The following is an 18,024-nucleotide window of genomic DNA, read 5'->3' as shown; positions in this document are numbered from 1 at the left end:
AGATAGAAGAACCAGTTCCAAGTGTCTATCTTTTGTTCTAGCTCAATTGTAGTAGGTGATGTTACATTGTACCTTTCAGCTTTTATAGAAGTAATTGTATTAGGTACTTAGAGTTTTCAAGTTAGAGTTAACTTGAAGTTGTCGCAACAGTTGACGTTGTGTGTCACAACAGGATTAGAGTTAATCCTAGGTTTACAAAAGAGTTTTTGTAAATGCAGTTTTTGGCTCAGTGATTTTAGTAGAGAGTTTGGAAAAATCCTACTAGAAAGTAGGTCGTGGTTTTTTCACCTTTTGAGCCAGGTGTTTTCCATGTAAAATACTTGTGTTCTTTATTTTCTGTTCTTATTATTCAGCAACAATAGTAGTTGGAATACATAGAAGAACCAGGTCCTTCTATAATCAAGTTAAGCGAAAATTGGGTACCACACAACCCCCCCCCCTCTTGTGTGGTATTGAAGTCTAAAACATTACTTACTAACTCCATTAGAGTTATAATCAAAATATATTTTCTTTGCCTGTATTTAAATCAAATTATAGAATAAAAAAGAAAAATACGGTAAAATACATACCTTAAATCTAGAATTTAATCATGAAGGAAGTTCATGGAATAATTGACAATTATTATGCTCAATCCCAAAGCTTCTACTCAATTGGTTAGAGTCTCGTGCTGATAACGTGTTATAAAACAATAAAGAAGAATATTGCAAAGAAAGAGAGAGAGAATTCTTATTGATTTGGGATCAATTACAATATAATAGAACCCCTCTATTTATAGGGGAAAAATGACTTAGTCACCAAGTAACAAACCCTAGAATCTCTCCAGAATATAGACATTCACCTTAAGTACAATTCTATTTATAATAGTCTAACTTTAAAACAGATAATTGTACACCGTTTTAAGGATGAATATTAGATAAATGGTTTAAAGACAAAATGAATAGTCAAACTAATTGTAATGTTACGGCATGGCTCGAACTTAGGTTGAACAGTAGTTTTCCCCTCGATCGGACCTTTGGTTCAAAGCCAATTGTGAATGAGGAACAACAATAAAGTAAGCACTTTGTAATAGCTAGAAATCAAAAAAATAAATTTGTATTGCCTTGATTTGCGTGTAGAAGAAATGCCTAGCAGAATGTGTTTTTATTTCAGGGGTTAGACCCATTTCCTTCACTTTTCATATGGATTGGGCGATTTTTGGAGCTCTTCAAGGGGAGAGTTTCATCATCTATGGCAAGGTAAGTAATTCCTACATGTTGTGAGTTAAATACACGAGTTCTATATGGATTTGAATATAAAAGTTGGTAGAAATTATGGGATTTTTGAAGGAAACCTAGAATTTATATTTTTGGATTTTGACTAGGCAATTGGATATGAAATTGGAAATTTATATATTTGAGTTCGTGGTGCTATGGATAATACTTATCTTTGAGAATTTTTGAAATTCGGGCATGTGGTCACGGGGTTGACTTTGTTGACCTTTCGAGCGGAGTTAGAATTGTTATGAATTGTTAAATTACAAGAATTGGAGTATATTTTAATTGGTTTGTACGTTGTTTGATTATTTTTGATTGTTTGGCATCGATTTGAGGTGTTAGAGAGGCGTGGGAGTCGATTATCGGATGTCAGAGTGAGATAAGTCTCCTGTCTAACCTTGTGAGGCGAAATTTACCCAATATGTGCTATATTTGTTATATGCTACATGTTGTGGAGCTATGCACGTATGAGGTGAAAAGTGTCCGTATGTATGCTAGAATTCCTGATTAGGTCTAGGTAGATTTAGACTCACACCATGCTTTAATTGTATTAGTTGAGTTATCTCTGCCTATTTGCATGCCTTAAGTATCATATTTGTCGTGAGACTAGACTTGCATAAAGTATCGTATTTCGATTTTAGATATTTGGAAAACCACTTGATTAGAAGTAAAGATTATACTTCTTTTTATGGATTTTTACCGTATTGTACAAATTTGTCTGAAAATTTATGGAATTTCATAACTCACATATATATTCATAAGTGGGGCTAGTGACCCGTCAAATCTTCACTATTCCTATGAGATTTGGTCAAACGTCTCAGCAGTATCATTATGGGATAGGGTCGTCACCTCAGCCGTATTATGAGATGCGTATATAGTTCATGTTGGTCGACCCTCGGCTGTATACATGATTATGGGATTGGACTGAATGACCTCGGCAGGGATCGGGCCTTACGCTACGGTAGGAAATTGTGGCTTTACTGTTATGGGATTGGGCCGCTCACCTCGGCAGAATCGTGCGTAATATCTGATATGAAGTTAGTGTACCCGTGAGTTTACCTGACCTGTTGTGGATCGTATTCTGAATCTATATCTGCTCACACTATTTTACTTGCCATGCTTTATCCATGCCTACTTTTAGTATACATGATTTATTGGACCACTAGTAAGTGTCGATACCGATCCCTCATCAGTACTTCTTCGGGGTTAGGCAAGATACTTATTGGGTATGCGTTGATTTATGTACTCATGCTACACTTTTGCACTGATCGTGCAGGTATTGAGACATGTACATTTGGTGGTCATCTTGGCGCATAAGTCCAGCTACTGAAGGGACTTTATGGTGAGCTGCATTCCATGTTACGATCCGCAACACACTGAGTCTTCATCATATTCATTTATTTTATCCTATCTGTTTTATATTCCAGACAAATGTTGTAGTAGTGTTGTATTGTTCCAGTAGATACCCGCGCACTCATGATACCTGATTTTTGAGGTCTCTAGTAAATGTTCATAGTTGTATTTCATGTTATTATTATTACCTCACTTTATGATTTATTTATACTCAGAAATTTGGGAAAGAAAAATAAATGCTTCTATGAGTGCTAGATTTTATTCTATTTATTGAATGAAATTCCTGATTTTCAAAAATTAAAATGGATAACTAAGTGATGGTTTGCACGTGGCTTGACTAGCAGGATCGTTGGGCACCATCACGGCCTATTATGGGATTTGGTCCGTGATAGCGAACACAACTCCGCTTCCCCGAACACGAGCACAACAGCCCCAACCCCAAATTCTTGTACTGTGAACACAGGACACTTCTCGCAAAAGTGATGAACAACCAGACACCAAAAATTAGCAATATCCAAATATGCTCCATGTGGTCCAAAACTCACCCGAGCCACCTGGGGCTCCGTCCAATCATACAAACAAGTCTATAAACAAACTACCCAAAGCCTTCAAGTACATACGAAAGCATCACATCTAAGAACCAAAGGATTAAACCACACATTGGACTCGCTTAAACTCCAGAACTTCTAAATTTCCAATCAAGCATTTGATTCATGCCTACACACCTCGGATCTCAATCAAACTTTGCATCCAAGTTTCATACAATGATACAAACCTATGCGAAGTCCTAACACAACATTCGGAGTCTGATAACCTTAAAGTCAACTATCCGTCTTCTATAAATCTCCAAATCTAAATTCGAACAAACGCGAAGTCCAAAATAATCATACAAATCTTTTAAACCCTCAAATATCGATTCCAATATCATTTACGCAAAAGTCAGACCTTGGTCAACTCGTACAACCTAAGCTTTCCAAAATAAAACTAAGTGGGCGTTTGGACATAAGAATTGTGAAATTCCAAAAAATGGTGAAAAAATATTTCAAGTGATAATGGTATTTGAAATTTAGAGTTGTGTTTGGACATGAATATAATTTTAAGTATCCAATGGAGAAGACCATGAATAGTGATTCGGTCACTATTCATCAGCCATAACTTTTTCATCCGGCGAGGGATCACTACAAAATTGGTCTTAAAAGAACACCATTCTCTTCACAAACAACCTACCCTTGTTTTTTCACTAATTTCTTTATCAAGAAGTTACAGATCTTAAGTCTAGTTTTGTTACTGTAGTAACACATCTCTCTTGGTGAATTATCTGGCAGATATTTGATCTTGATTTGGCTACTATTAAGGTAGCAGCAAGTCTCTTCAATGTTTTACAACTTTTGTGCGAAGTATCAAGATTTTGAAGAATCGTCCTTAGTGTTCTAGGTTGTTTTAGGGTAAACTGTCACAGAGTGCTGCCATGGCCAATGGCCAGCCACCCACTCACGTGGGGCCACCTCCACAACTACCCCCCAACATCACCAAGCTTTCTAATGGCACAAAAACTATGGACTATGCAAATGCTGTAAAAGCTACGAACAGCATTTCGACAATGCAAGAACATGCAGCAGTAGTTGAGCCAATTTCTCCAAGACAAGCGCATATATTTCAAGGACAACCAACTGTATGATTTTCTGAAGCAGAAGTTGAACGCATGAATTTAATGGAAGGTTTGCAACAGGTTATTTTTTGCAAATTTTCTTACGGATGGCCGGATATCAATGAAATACATTGCATTGTTCCTTTACAGTGTGGTATCAAAGCTGAATACAACATTGAATATCTACGTGATAGGCACATTTTGATTCATTTTTCATTATGGCAAGATTATGTAGACTTCTTATCAAAAGGTGTGTATTATATAATGGATAAGCTTGGAAATGAATATCAATTAAGAACCTTGATTTATGATGCTAAATTCAAAGTTGACGAAGAGACTCCTAAAGTAATGGTGTGGATCTCATTCCCTAATCTGCTGCCTACTTATTTCGTAAGAGAATGCTTGTTTGCACTAGCTTCTGCAGTCGGGATACCCCTCCAGTTGGACTTGGCTACTGTAAAGAAAACAAGACCTAATTGTGCTCGAGTGAAAGTTTTGGTGGACCTGCTAAAAGACATGCCTAAGAAGGTTCAATTAGACATTGTTAATGAGCCTACTGGAGATATTAGAACTGAGTGGGTGACTATCAAATATGACTATCTGCCCAAGTATTGTAAGGAATGTAAGCTTCAGGGCCATGATGTGTTCGAATGCTGGAAAATTCATCCTGAACTAATGGCCAGCAGAAATGATGAGAAGAAGGCTTCAACTGATGCTGTAGAGCAGCCCAACAAGGACAACAAAACAAACAATGCTCCAATAATAGTACTTAAAAGTGGGAGAGTTGTTGGAAATCAAGTTGCTCAATGGAAGGAGGTCAAAGATAGGAGAGTGCAAGCAAAAGAGAAATAGGCAATAGTTTTAGCAAATACTGGACAAGAAATCGTGCCTATAAACAATCAAAAAGGAACAACACAGCAAGTTCAGACAACAAATAGTTTTGCATGTTTAGAAGTGGAAAACAGTGAAGAACTTTGTACAAATCAATTCATTGACAGTGTTCTCCGAAAAAATCATACAGTTGCGGAGAAGGAGTCAGAAGAGATGCAATTTGATTTTTCCACTTGACAAATGGTGCAAAAGGTAAATTTACCTAGTTCATCTAGGAGACCAATAGCTATGTCAGAACCAAAGAAATTGAACCATGCAGCACCTACTTCCAATCCTACAACAATAAGAAATCATGCAGTAAAAAGGGAATCAACAGCAGATTGTGTACAACAAGATTTGGGGATTGAGCAGCATTTTGACAATTACTCAACTGCCCAATGGGTGCAAGAAGCATTCAAAAATAATGTAGTTCAGGACATTACCTCATGTCAAGACTTTCTTTCATAGGACACCAAATTTGAACAACATTTAGCAAACATTAAAGAGAATGAATTAATTGAAGATACAGATTTTGAGAAACTCAGGACCAATGAAAATAATAAATGGGCAGGAGGGAGATTATGGATCAACCAAATAGAGGAAATCTTAACAGATGGGCAGATTCCAGATACAATACATAGTGAAAAATAATTTGGAGGAAATGAAGTGGAAGATGAGAATCAAAGTTTTATTTGTAATGCCAATGCAATCAATATTCATACATTAAGTGAATGCACAAATGTAGTAGAAGAAAAGACAAAAGAGGGGAACATCAATATTATAGATCCAGGAGGGACTTCACATAATGATTTTCGTAATGTCTTGAAGGAAGCTGAAAATAAAGACAACAACCAACAGAAAAATTCAGACAAGAACCAAGAGAAGATAGTGCAAGTCTATGCGAGAAGTGTTATACAATTGAGCACAGGGAAGGATGTAGCAGGAAGTGTTGTTCCATCGAACAATACACAGCTGTTGACAAATGAACTTGAAGAAAAAGATGCTGAACTTATCAATCAGGCAAATGATGCTGAATTTACCAATCAGGCATACGATTTTGTGACATCAAAAGAAGCAATAGAAGCACATAACCAATTTGGTCACGCAGAACTTAAAGGTAGAGACATGGATGAGGAATCTACTTCACAAAATTTCATTAATGTTGCCAAGCAGGGTGATCTGTCGCCAAGGCTTATTGATAGAGTAAAATCTGCAACAAAGGGAAAAAAGAAACAGTCAAAACAGACATCCACTGTCCTAGCCGGTGGAGTACAAACAAGGAGAATACTGTCCAAACCAAAAATCATTTAATGGATGCAATTATATGGAATGTCAGGTCAGTCAATACAATGCAAGCATTTGAAAGGCTGATTACAATGCACAGAAAACATCACTTTGAGTTCATAGGAATCCTTGATCCTATGCAACAGTCTCACAAAATGGAGAGGTATAGAGCAAGAATTGGGTTGGCATAGGCTGTGGTGAATGTATCAAACAAGATTTGGGCTTTCATTGATGAAATATTTGAGGTTACTATTCTGTATAACATGACTCAACAGCTGACTTTGAGATTAATGCACACTGAAACACATGTTGAGCTCATCCTTACTCTAGTTTATGCCAAATGTGATCGCATTGAAAGAATTGAACTATGGGATTCTTTGTATGCAATGGCATCAGATATGACAGCACCATGGCTAGTTGGAGGCGACTTTAATGTGATATGGGATGAGGAAGAAAAATTTGGACGCTTGTCAGTTTCTCTCATTGAAGTAGATGACTTTAGACACTGCATCAATACCTGCAACTTGACAGACTTGGGATTTAAAAGAAGCATATTTACATGGTGGAATAGAAGATCAGAGGACGACTGTATTTTTAAAAGATTGGACAGATGTTTGGGAAATCATGAATTGCAACAGACTTTTCCTAGATTGGAGGTAACTCACCTGTCCAAAATTGGGTCTGATCATTACCCAATGATGCTGAAATGTGATATAGAAACTCCTCCAATTAAGAAGTCATTCAGATTTCTTAACTTCTGGACTAAGCATGAAACCTTTAAAGATTTAGTAAAGGAGAATTGGAATGCTGATTTTAGTGCTAACCCTTTCTGCATTTTTAACTTCAAGTTAAAGAAGCTTAAGAAAGCACTATCTACCTGGAGCATAGCTACATATGGGGATATATTCTAGAAGATTGCAAGCCTTGAGGAGGTAGTCCTGGTTCATTAAAGACATTTTCAAGTCAATCCTACACAGATGAATAGACAAAGATTACAATAGGTACAAGCTAAAATGATTAAATATTTTGCATTAGAGGAAGAATTTTGGAGACAAAAAGCTGGCATGTTATGGTTCAAAGATAGCGATAGAAATACTAAATTCTTCCATACTCAAGTTAATGGGAGAAGGAAGAGACTGAAATTATCAAGTATCCAAAATAGCCTTGGTAACTGGATTGAAGAAGATCACTTAATAGCAGAAGAAACAATAAGTTTCTACAAGGATCAATTTACTGAGAGTGCAGTCCCAAATGATTTCGATATTCTAAATCATGTACCTTCAATGGTAGATAATGATCAGCATGAAAGATTGATGGCATTGCCTTCCAATGAAGAATTGAAGAGAGCAGTTATGGGGTTGAATGGGGACTCTGCCGGTGGACCGGATGGTTTCACTGGAGCATTTTACCAAACATGCTGGGAAATTATTGAAAAAGATGTTGTCAAATGGTCAAGGATTTCTTTTGCGGTCAACGACTGCCAAAGAGTGTTACGCACACAAACCTGGTTTTATTACCAAAGAAAAAAGAAGTTATGACCTTTGCAGACATGAGACCAATCAGTCTTAGTAACTTTGTTAACAAGATTTTCTCTAGGGTTATTCATGAGAGGTTGGTTGAATTACTACCAAACATAATCTCAGAGGAACATGCAGGTTTTGTGAAGGGCAGGAGCATAGTTGAGAACGTACTGTTAACTCAAGAAATCATTATAGATATCATGTTGAGAACAAAAGCAGGTCCTAACGTTGTGATTAAGCTTGATATGGAAAAAGCTTACGACAGGCTATCATGGCTATTCCTGACCAAAATACTAAGGAAAATGGGATTTCCTGAAGCTTTTATTGGCTTGATCTTTGATTTGATTGGGAACAATTGGTACTCTGTGCTTATAAATGGTCAGCCTAATGGTTTTTTCAAATCATTGATGGGAGTTAAACAGGGTGACCCTTTGTCACCAACTCTATTTATTCTAGCAGCAGAAGCACTTTTTCGGGATTTGAATTCACTACACACTAACCTGTATTTCTGTGGATTTGGAATGCCAAAATGGAGCCCAAAAATAAATCATCTATCATACGCTGATGATATAATCATTTTTTGCTTATCTGATGAAACTTCGTTGAGACTTGTCATGGAGGTTCTGCAAGCTTATGAATCATCATCTAGTCAACAGGTGAACAAAATAAAGTCAGCCACATACATGCATTATTTAACGGATAATGAGGTGATTAACAAGGTGGAAAGGATTACAGGTATACGAAGACAGGGTTTCCCTATGACCTGTCTTGGTTGTCCTATTTTTTATACAAGAAGAAGGGGAGACTATTACCAGGGATTAATCACCAAGGTTATGGACAAACTTCAGTCATGGAAAGGAAAACTTCTGTCTGTAGGAGGCAGAGCTGTTTTAATCGCAAATGTCCTGCAGAGTATCCTAATTCATATGTTGTCAGCAGTCAATCCTCCAAATTATGTGATCAAGAAATTACATAGCATTTTTGCAAAGTTTTTCTGGAGCAGCAATATCGGAGGCAGCACTAGACACTGGGCATCTTGGACTAACCTGTGTATGCCTTTTGACGAGGGAGGCATAGGCTTCAGGTCCCTGCATGACGTATCGAAGGCACTTTTCTGCAAATTGTGGTGGAATTTCAGGACTAAGCCCACTTTATGGAGTGCATTTATTTGTCAAAAGTACTGCAAGAAACTAAATGTAGTAATTGTAACTTGGAAATGTGGATCACGAGTGTGGAGAAAAATGCTAGAATGTAGGGATTTGATTGAGCATCAAATCTACTGGAAATTGAGAATGGGATCAGCTCAATTCTGGTTCGATAATTGGACTGAGATAGGAGCCTTATATTTTCAAGTGCCTGCAGATTTTGGTATCGATGAAGATATTCATAATGTCAACGATCTAGTTGAAAATGGTATGTGGAATGTGGATAGAATTTTTGAGAGCCTACCTGAAGATTTGGCAAACCATATTGTGCAGAATATTAGACCACCAACTGATAGTTCCCAGTTAGATACTCCGTTCTGGATGCTTGAAACAAAGGGACATTTTACAGTAAAATCTGCATGGGATTACCTGAGAAGAAGAGTCAACCCAAAATTAGCTTACAAGATGATATGGGTAAAAGGTTTACCTTTCAAGATATCATTTTTCCTGTGGAAGGTGTGGAAAGCAAAACTATCACTTGATGATATTTTGCGTAAAATAGGATACTCCATTCCATCTAAATGTTGGTGCTGTGCTGACCCTAAGGAGGAGTCTTTAGTACATTTGTTTTTCACGTCAAATGCAGCTAGAAGTGTTTGGAGTTACTTCCTAAGGAGAGCAGGAATTGCATTAGATAGGTTGTCATTACATCAAGCAATTACAAAGTGTTGGACAGCACCAGTAGTACCTATATTGAAGCAAGTTTTACAAGTTTTACCTGCATGTATTGTATGGGAAATTTGGAAGAGAAGAAACAGTTTGAAATATGGAGATGCAGTGTTAGTGAGCAGAGTTATTTACCTGGTGTCATCTACTTTGCAAGCACTAGTCCAACTGAAAAAGCCAGGACTACATGTGCCTCACAAGTGGCTGGACTTACTGACAATGATGGAGCAATACACACCTCGACTGAAATATGATAAAGTGTTATGGGAATTTCCTTCAAGAGGATGGATCAAAGTGAATACGTATGGAGCATGTAGAGGGAATCCAGGGAGGAGTTCAATTGGTTTATGCATAAGGATGAGGCAGGTGATTTGATATATGCAGAAGGAAGAGAGATTTCTGAAGGAACCAACAATGAATCAGAAGCGGTAGCTATTGTGGAGGCTTTGAAGATGTGCAAAATTTTTAATTTTGGCAGAATATGGCTGCAGACAGGTTCTAAGCTATTAAAGAACATTATAGAGGAATCATGGAAGCCTCCATGGTATATTACTAAACATGTAGTGGAGATTTTAAGATTGAAGGAACAAAGTAACATCAAGGTCACACACATTTTCAGAGAAGGGAATACATTAGCAGACCATATTGCCAATTACGCCCTCGATGAAGGAAATACTGAGTGCCATGGTTTCTGGGATCTGGACTCAAAAGGAAGGAGGATTATTAATGAAGATAAGATGCAATGTCCTTACATAAGAGTGAAAGTTGCAAGGAATTAGGAGGAAAAAAGGATTTTTTTTGTTATCACACTCAAATCATTCTGGAGGAGAGTTTGGATAGCAATTTTTCGAATAACTTTGTTCACTTTTTTGCAGGGATTTCATCAAAGCTAAAGCCTAATCTTATAGTAGAATCTGAAATGATGGTAGGAATGCAGTGCTTTCAATCCACTGGGAGGACACTAAAGATGGGTTTACGCACTTTCACAACATATCTCACATCAAAGGGAAGTAATGCAATAGCATGAGAAATAAACTGAGCATGTATTTTTTTAAGAAGAGAACATTATCAGAAGCCAAATGAATTGGAGTGTACAACGGCATAAAAAGGATCTGAGCAAAGGACTGAAAGAAATATAAAACATGCGAGTTGGAAACACAAGATACATATGCTTTCAGACAAGAACACGTTTTCGAAAATGCAAAGGATCGAATTACATCTAACTGTGCATTGTGGCATTTTCTGATTCATAAAAATATTTTAATGTGCACACATGGTTTAATGTGGAAGGCATGGCAGACAACACATGCTGTTGAGCAAAGGGATCACATGGAAAAGGGTAATACACATGGAAAGTTATCTAGGATACATAAAAGCATGCAATACTCTAGGATGATGCTACTATGGGATATATTTCTTTATGGTGCAGCTGTAGGTGGAGCTCACGTTCTTTCCACCACAAAGCTGTCTTGACTCCTCGGCTTCATCGATGTCGTGCACAAATACAAAGCAGGTGTCGGATCCATCACGTGCAGATGTCGTGCACAAAGCAAATGTCGTGCACGCTTAATGTTGTGCACTATTATGCGACCAGCATGTGGGACAGAATTTTGACAAACGGATGATGGTAGCTGGGACGTGATCGAACATGGAGGCACGACAATTCCAAATAGATTTGCACGCCTAGACTATTTGCTAAAAGTAACTCGAGGAGAGCATGTGAGTCTACTATGGAGGATTGAGGGAACTCGATACGGAAACAAAGTACAACATGCGTTTTTGAAACAAAAGAGAAAACAAGTGTCGAAAAAGATATGGAATTGCTACAAACAACCGAGTTTTTTTAATAGAAGGAACATTGCATTGTGCGTTGTAAAAGCCTTTCACATGCACATTATTGGATGCATAAGTGTATTACAAAGTTTAATAGCATTAATGTGATATCAATGTTGAGTGCAACACTCAATTTTGATAATAGGATACTTGTTAAGTTCAAACTTTATTCCTTTCAGTTCGTAGGATATCATGACATTGTATTTCGTATTTTATATGGTTATAAATAAAACTAGCCCTAGGCGTTTGCCTAGAGGACTGACTAAAAAAAATAATAATTTTAGGTTGTTTTTGAAGTTTTGTGAGTGATTTGAGTAAAAATTTGAAAAACGGCTTTTTGGAGTTTTTTAAATTTTCGAAAATTTCCAAAATGCATCTTCAAGTGAAAATTGAAAATTTTATGAACAAAGGCTGGTTTCAGAAAAAAATGATTTTTATTGGAAAAAAGGAAAAAATTTCTTATGCCCAAACGGGCTCTAAGTGTTCCTAATCATTTTCGAACCCCATGAAAATCAAACTACCTATCCCACAAGTCGTAAAATATTAAATAAACATACGGGAAGCATTAAATAGGGGAACCTTGTGTTGGAAAAAATTTGATGAATATGGAGAATATGAATTTAGCTTGAGGCGTGTCAAGGACACTGTCCGCTCAGACCGTTATAAATATTATTAGGCGTATCCCCCAGGATTCAACAAGCTCTTCTAGTATAACTAGGAGAAGAAACAACAAAGATTGTATAAAAGAAAACCCAGCACAAAAGAAAAAGAGAAGTTTTCCACAAACACTCAAATAAACTCAAAAAGATATATTTATATATATTCCAAAAGTAATATAGATCTGAAAAAAGTTAAAGCCATTAAGGCTTAAGGCCAAAATGTGAAAGCCATAAATGTATAGATTTCAAAACGTAAAGTCATTGAAAGCTATCAAATGCCAAAACGTTAAAATCGTACTCGTAATTAACTTCAATCATCAGTTTTAATGTTTTCAAATTTTAATTGAAAAATATTCCATCAGTTACATTTGTATTAAGACCCATTAATATTATATTAAGATAATGAACCTAGACATAATTTCAAATATTCTTTTTGAGATATTAAAATATTTTTCTTGACAATCCCCCACATAACTCAAAAAGAATATTAAGAAATAGAATAAATAAAGAGTTTTGCTGGGTTTTCACAAATGAGAACAATGCGTCGAATCTTGTGTCTCTTGGACTATGAACCAGGCCTAGATAAAATAAGATTAAACTTACAGAACAATTGGTGATGTTTAGAACTTCTATGTATCAAGAATTCTTTTGTAAGTTTAGTGTCTAATCTATCATATTATACCCGCACACACTTTGTTATTTGTCGCGGTTTTGCACTAATAGGCCATGCGCGCACCTGGTTTTCATGAGTGCTCTAGAAAGTTTTTGCCATAAATTTCATAGGAGCCACCCCACTCCACACTCATATAGGTTCATCCATCAAGTGTATTCTGCAACACAACACACCACCTATAAAAAGCTATGGATTACTGGATTAAGAGTTTACTAATTCAGCCTCTCATTCCTTACAATCTTGCACTATATACATGCACCATAGGAAGGGACATAATTTAATAGTGCATATTTGATCAACTAATGACTTGTTATTACCCATATAAACCTACTTCATGGGATCTCCAATCACATAGGTTGGGTTACCATCATTATTGATATAACTCAAATTGGCAATAGTCTCATACCCCTCGATCTTTCAGAAATTAGTTTTCTTCCCAAAGGTTTAGTCAGAGGATCGGCCAAATTCACTTCTGACTTCACATAATCTATGGAAATAATTACATATCTCAGCAGCTGCTTTATCACATTATGTCTCAATCGAATATGTCTACTCTTCCCATTAAAGAATTTATTTTTAGTGATGGCTATTGTAGCTTGCAATCACAATGCATCAACACAGAAGGTGTTTGTTGGCTCAAGAACAGGTGAAGCTTTAAAGAATGACAAATCAACTCAGTCATGGACCAGGTCCATCTTGTGAAGCACTGTCATGATCAACCTACACATGTGAGATGCACGTGAATGAGATAAGTCCTACTGATCAAGCAACAATATCTCCTGATCTGATCGAAAAGGTTGCATATTGGATAAGGGGAGAAAGTCTCCTTATATGAAGAGAACACAATCCGGATAAAGAGAGTGTTGGAGTTTGATATCTTCAAGGACTCAACTACGATAGAAGATAAGAAATTGAGTCCCAATCAAACTCTGACTTCCAACCTATTAAATGATAGTGATTGTTCACTTTTACATGTATTGCACAAACACAGAAGTTAAACAAAATTGAAAGCAAAAGAGCAAGGTGATTTTGCAAGCAATTTGTTTGAGATTTGAGTGTGCACTCCTGAAGCTACTTCAACGAGATAAAAGAACCAGTTCCATTGTGTTTTTTCTTATTCTAGTTCAATTGTAGTAGGTGGTTTAAAGTTGTACCTTTCAGCTTTCATAGAAGCAATTGTATTAGGTACTTTAAGTGTTCAAGTTATAAGCTAACTTGAAGTTGTCGCAACAGTTGAGGCTGTATGCTACAACGGGATTAGAGGTAATCCTTAGGTTTACAAAGAGTTTTGTAAATGCTGTTTTGGCTCAGTGATTTTAGTGGAAGTTTGGAAAAATCCTACTGAGTAGTAGGTCGTGGTTTTTTCACCTTTCGAGCCAGGTGTTTTCCACATAAAAATCTCTGTGTTCTTTACTTTATGTACTTTTTATTCCGCAAACAATAATTGCTAGAACACCTAGAAGAACAAGGTTCTTCTAGAGCGAAAATTGGGTACCACACAAATCACCCCCCTCTTGTGTGGTATTGACGTTTAGAACATCAATTGGTATCAGATCGGGTTATCCTTGAAGAGGCTAACACCTTAGGAAAAGAGCAACATGAGTGCACCACCTGAGAATTGGGAAGGGAAATCCACTGCTAGGCCTCTACTCTTCAATGGTTAGTGCTATTCATGGTGGAAGAACAGGATGAGGGATCACATCATAAGAGAAGACTATGAACTCTAGGACATAATAACTGATGGTCCTCTAGCAATTACTAAGAAGAATGTTGAAGGAGTGGATGTGCCAAAGACAAGAGCTGCCTACACTGCTAAAGACCTGAAGAAGTGGGAGAAGACTGCCAAGGCCAAGAAATAGCTTATGTGTGGACTAGGTCTAGATGAGTACAGTAAAATTCAAAGTTGTACCACTGCTAAGAAAATCTGGGACACTTTGCAAGTGGCACATGAAGTAACACCTCAGGTGAAGAGGTCCAGAGGAACACTGCTGCATTCTCAGTATGAGAATTTCACCATGAAGGGAGGAAAAACCGTCAAGAGATGTATACAAGGTTCACCACACTAACAAATGAACTTAAGTCTCTTGGAAGGATCATTCTTGAAGAAGACAAAGTTGAGAAGATTTTGACAAGGGTTCTGCCAGTCTCTTGGGAAAGTAAAATCATTGCTATTCAGGAATCAAAGAACATTGCTACCCTCAAGCTGGATGAACTAATTGGAAACCTTACTGCCTATGAACTGAGAAGGAAAACCATGAAAATGGATGCACCAAAGAAGGAAAGAAGTCTGGCTCTCAGAATTGCTGAAGGTTCAGATCTAGAGGATGATGAAATGGCTACGATCACAAGAGATTTCAAAAAGTACCTGATGAGAGGAAAGGGTTCTTCAAGAGGTACAACCTTCAACAAACCAAGGGCTCCTGAGAAACAGACCAATGAGGGTTGCTACAAGTGTGGTAAGACTGATCACATGATCAAGAATTGTCCTCAATGGGAAATTGAGTGGAATAAGGAAAGGGCTGAACGAAGGAATAGGAAGAAGGAACAGGTTCAACTATAAAGGAACAAAGGATCAACAAAGGCTATGGTTGCTACCTGGGGAGAAACATCAAATGAGGACTCAAAAGATGAAGCTGGAGATGAAAAAGCACTTATGGCCATAGGAGAATCAGAAGATGAACAAGAGGTAAGTATTCTTCATCTCAAAGACAAGATTAAATTCCTGTCTAAAGAAAGGTTGTTTGAGCTACTTCTAGACTTCATTGATGAGTCTGAGATAATTAACAATGAGAAGGAAGAGTTTTCTAGGGAATGTATGATCCTAAAAGCCAAGTTCAAAAATCTAGAGTCTAGGGCTAATGAGAGTGAAAGTGAAAATACTGAGTTGAAGAACCAGATTCTTGTACTTGACACTAGTGTCCTAGAACTTAGGTCTGAGAACTTAAAAACTTAAAATAGGAACAGAAAAGAAGAAAGTTGATCACACATATCTCACCCTAGAAGAAAACTTAGGAAAAATGAAGGATGAGCTGTACAGGAAAGATAAGCAGATAAGAGTATTAAAAGAAGATCTAGGGAAGGTAAAACATGAACTAGACAGAACTTGCAAATGGAACAAGGCTTTTGATGCACTCTCTTGGCTACAAGAACATCACAGTAGTAACAAAAAAGGACTTGGTTATGGGACTCAAGCACCTAAGCGGGATTCTAAAAGCAAGTACCTCACACTTCCTGAGAACAAAATTTGCACACACAGTGGCAAGACTGGCCATTACAAAAATGAATGTAATACAAAAGAAAAGGCCAATCAAAAGAACAAAACTTTTGTTCAAGAAAACAATATGCTACCTCGGTGGGCTAGAAGGAATCTGATTTATCCCTTTGCCCATAGAAACGGACCCAAACTAGTTTGGGTTCCTAAGACTAACCCCTGATTTCTTTTTACAGGTCAAAGTGAAGGGAAGAAGCCAAATATGGTACATGGATAGTGGCTGCTCAAAACATATGACTGGAAGTAAGAACCAGTTCCTTTCACTTGAGGACTTCAGATGAGGCAATGTCTCCTTTGGAAATGGGAAGAAGGTGAGATCATTGGGGTTGGAAAGGTAGGTAAGATAGACTCTCACTCCATTGAGAATGTCTACTTGATATATGGCTTGAAATACAGCCTGATCAGTGTGTCACAACTATGTGACAGAGGTAACCTTATAGCATTCACCTCTACTAAATGCTTTGCGATTAACCTTACCACTGACAAAATTGTTTTGCAGGGAAAAAGAGTTAACAATATTTACATTATAGATTTGTCTACTCTCTCAGAAAATGAACTAACCTACCTAAGTGTGCTGGATAATGATCCCCTCATGTGGCACAAAAGACTTGGTCATGCCAGTCTGAATCAGCTAAACAAACTGGTTTCTAAGGACTTGGTGATAGGGTTACCCAACATCAAGTTCAAAGAAGATAAGGTTTGTGAGGCCTGTGCAAGGGGGAAGCAGGTAAGATCATCTTTCAAAAGCAAGAAAATGGTAAGCACAACCAAGTCATTGGAACTGGTCCATATGGATCTCTGTGGTCTAATGAGAACCATGAGTAGATGAGGAAAGAAATATGTATTGGTACTTGTTGATGATTATTCTAGATTTACCTGGGTACTATTTCTAACATATAAAGATGAAGCATTTGACATGTTCACTGTCTTTGTTAGAAAAACTCAGAAACAATTAGGAAATCAACTTACATCAATCAGGTCTGATCATGGAACTGAATTTGAAAATGCTAAGTTTGTTGAATTTTGTGATGAAAATGGTATAGTTCCTAACTTCTGCCCCTAGGACCCCTCAACAAAATGGATTAGTTGAATGAAAGAACAAAACTCTTGAAGACATGGCTAGGACTATGCTTCTTTCTAGTAAACTGCTCCATAGCTTCTGGGCAGAGGCTGTAAACACTGAATGTTACATTATCAATAGATGCTAGACCTCTTGTAGAGAAGACTCCCTATGAAATACTTAAAGGGAGAAAACCAAATATATCTCATCTTAGGGCATTTGGATGCAAGTGCTTTATGCACAATAATGGAAAAGACTCCCTTGGTAAGTTTGATCCCAGAAGTGATGAGGGAGTATTCTTGGGATATTCTTCACATAGCAAAACATATAAAGTGTTCAATAAAAGAACTTTGTGTGTAGAAGAAAGTGTACATGTAGTATTTGATGAAACTAACATTCTTTCTGAGAGACAAGAACATGAAGATAAAGCTATTGGATTGGTAAAGGATTTGACTGAAGCCTCAGCACAAGTCAAAGTGGCACCAAAAGAAGGAACAGGTGACGAAACAGGTTCTTCAATTCAGGGCAACCTGACAGGGGGAACTGATCAAAGAGGAATTGAAATAAATCCCCTAAAAGAACCTGTTCATGACTTTGTTCCTCAGCAACTGAACATGGGAGAAACATCTAGCAGAAACTAGTTGGTTGTGAAACCTCGCAAGTATCAAAGTTCTCATCCTATTGAGAACATTATCATTGATCCAACTTCTGGAGTCAAAACTAGATCAT

General features: G+C 37.2%; 2 protein-coding genes across 2 annotated transcripts; both read left to right on the top strand.

Moving 5' to 3' along the window:
- Positions 1-6,671: 6,671 nt before the first annotated feature.
- LOC138888572 (uncharacterized) lies at positions 6,672-7,319 on the top strand. The gene has a single exon (XM_070170460.1). The coding sequence runs from the start codon at positions 6,672-6,674 to the stop codon at positions 7,317-7,319; it is 648 nt and encodes a 215-aa protein (XP_070026561.1).
- A 102-nt stretch (positions 7,320-7,421) lies between these two features.
- Positions 7,422-10,826, top strand: LOC104218145 (uncharacterized). Its single transcript, XM_070170459.1, has 4 exons — positions 7,422-7,858; positions 8,005-10,165; positions 10,291-10,543; positions 10,675-10,826. The coding sequence occupies exons 1-4, from the start codon at positions 7,422-7,424 to the stop codon at positions 10,824-10,826; spliced, it is 3,003 nt and encodes a 1,000-aa protein (XP_070026560.1).
- Positions 10,827-18,024: the final 7,198 nt, after the last annotated feature.

The sequence above is a fragment of the Nicotiana sylvestris genome, chromosome 3, assembly GCF_000393655.2.
Source record: "Nicotiana sylvestris chromosome 3, ASM39365v2, whole genome shotgun sequence".
NCBI lineage: Eukaryota > Viridiplantae > Streptophyta > Magnoliopsida > Solanales > Solanaceae > Nicotiana > Nicotiana sylvestris.
This window is presented reverse-complemented; position numbering and strand designations above follow the sequence as displayed.

Bases quoted from the DNA above. Each gene is read 5' to 3' on its own strand.
- LOC138888572 (XM_070170460.1), top strand. From the start codon at position 6,672: ATGACTCAACAGCTGACTTTGAGATTAATGCACACTGAAACACATGTT.
- LOC104218145 (XM_070170459.1), top strand. From the start codon at position 7,422: ATGATTAAATATTTTGCATTAGAGGAAGAATTTTGGAGACAAAAAGCT. The intron at 7,859-8,004 runs GTCAAGGATTTC...GATTTTCTCTAG, and splicing joins GAAAAAGATGTTGTCAAATG to GGTTATTCATGAGAGGTTGG. The intron at 10,544-10,674 runs GTCCTTACATAA...ACTTTTTTGCAG, and splicing joins TAATGAAGATAAGATGCAAT to GGATTTCATCAAAGCTAAAG.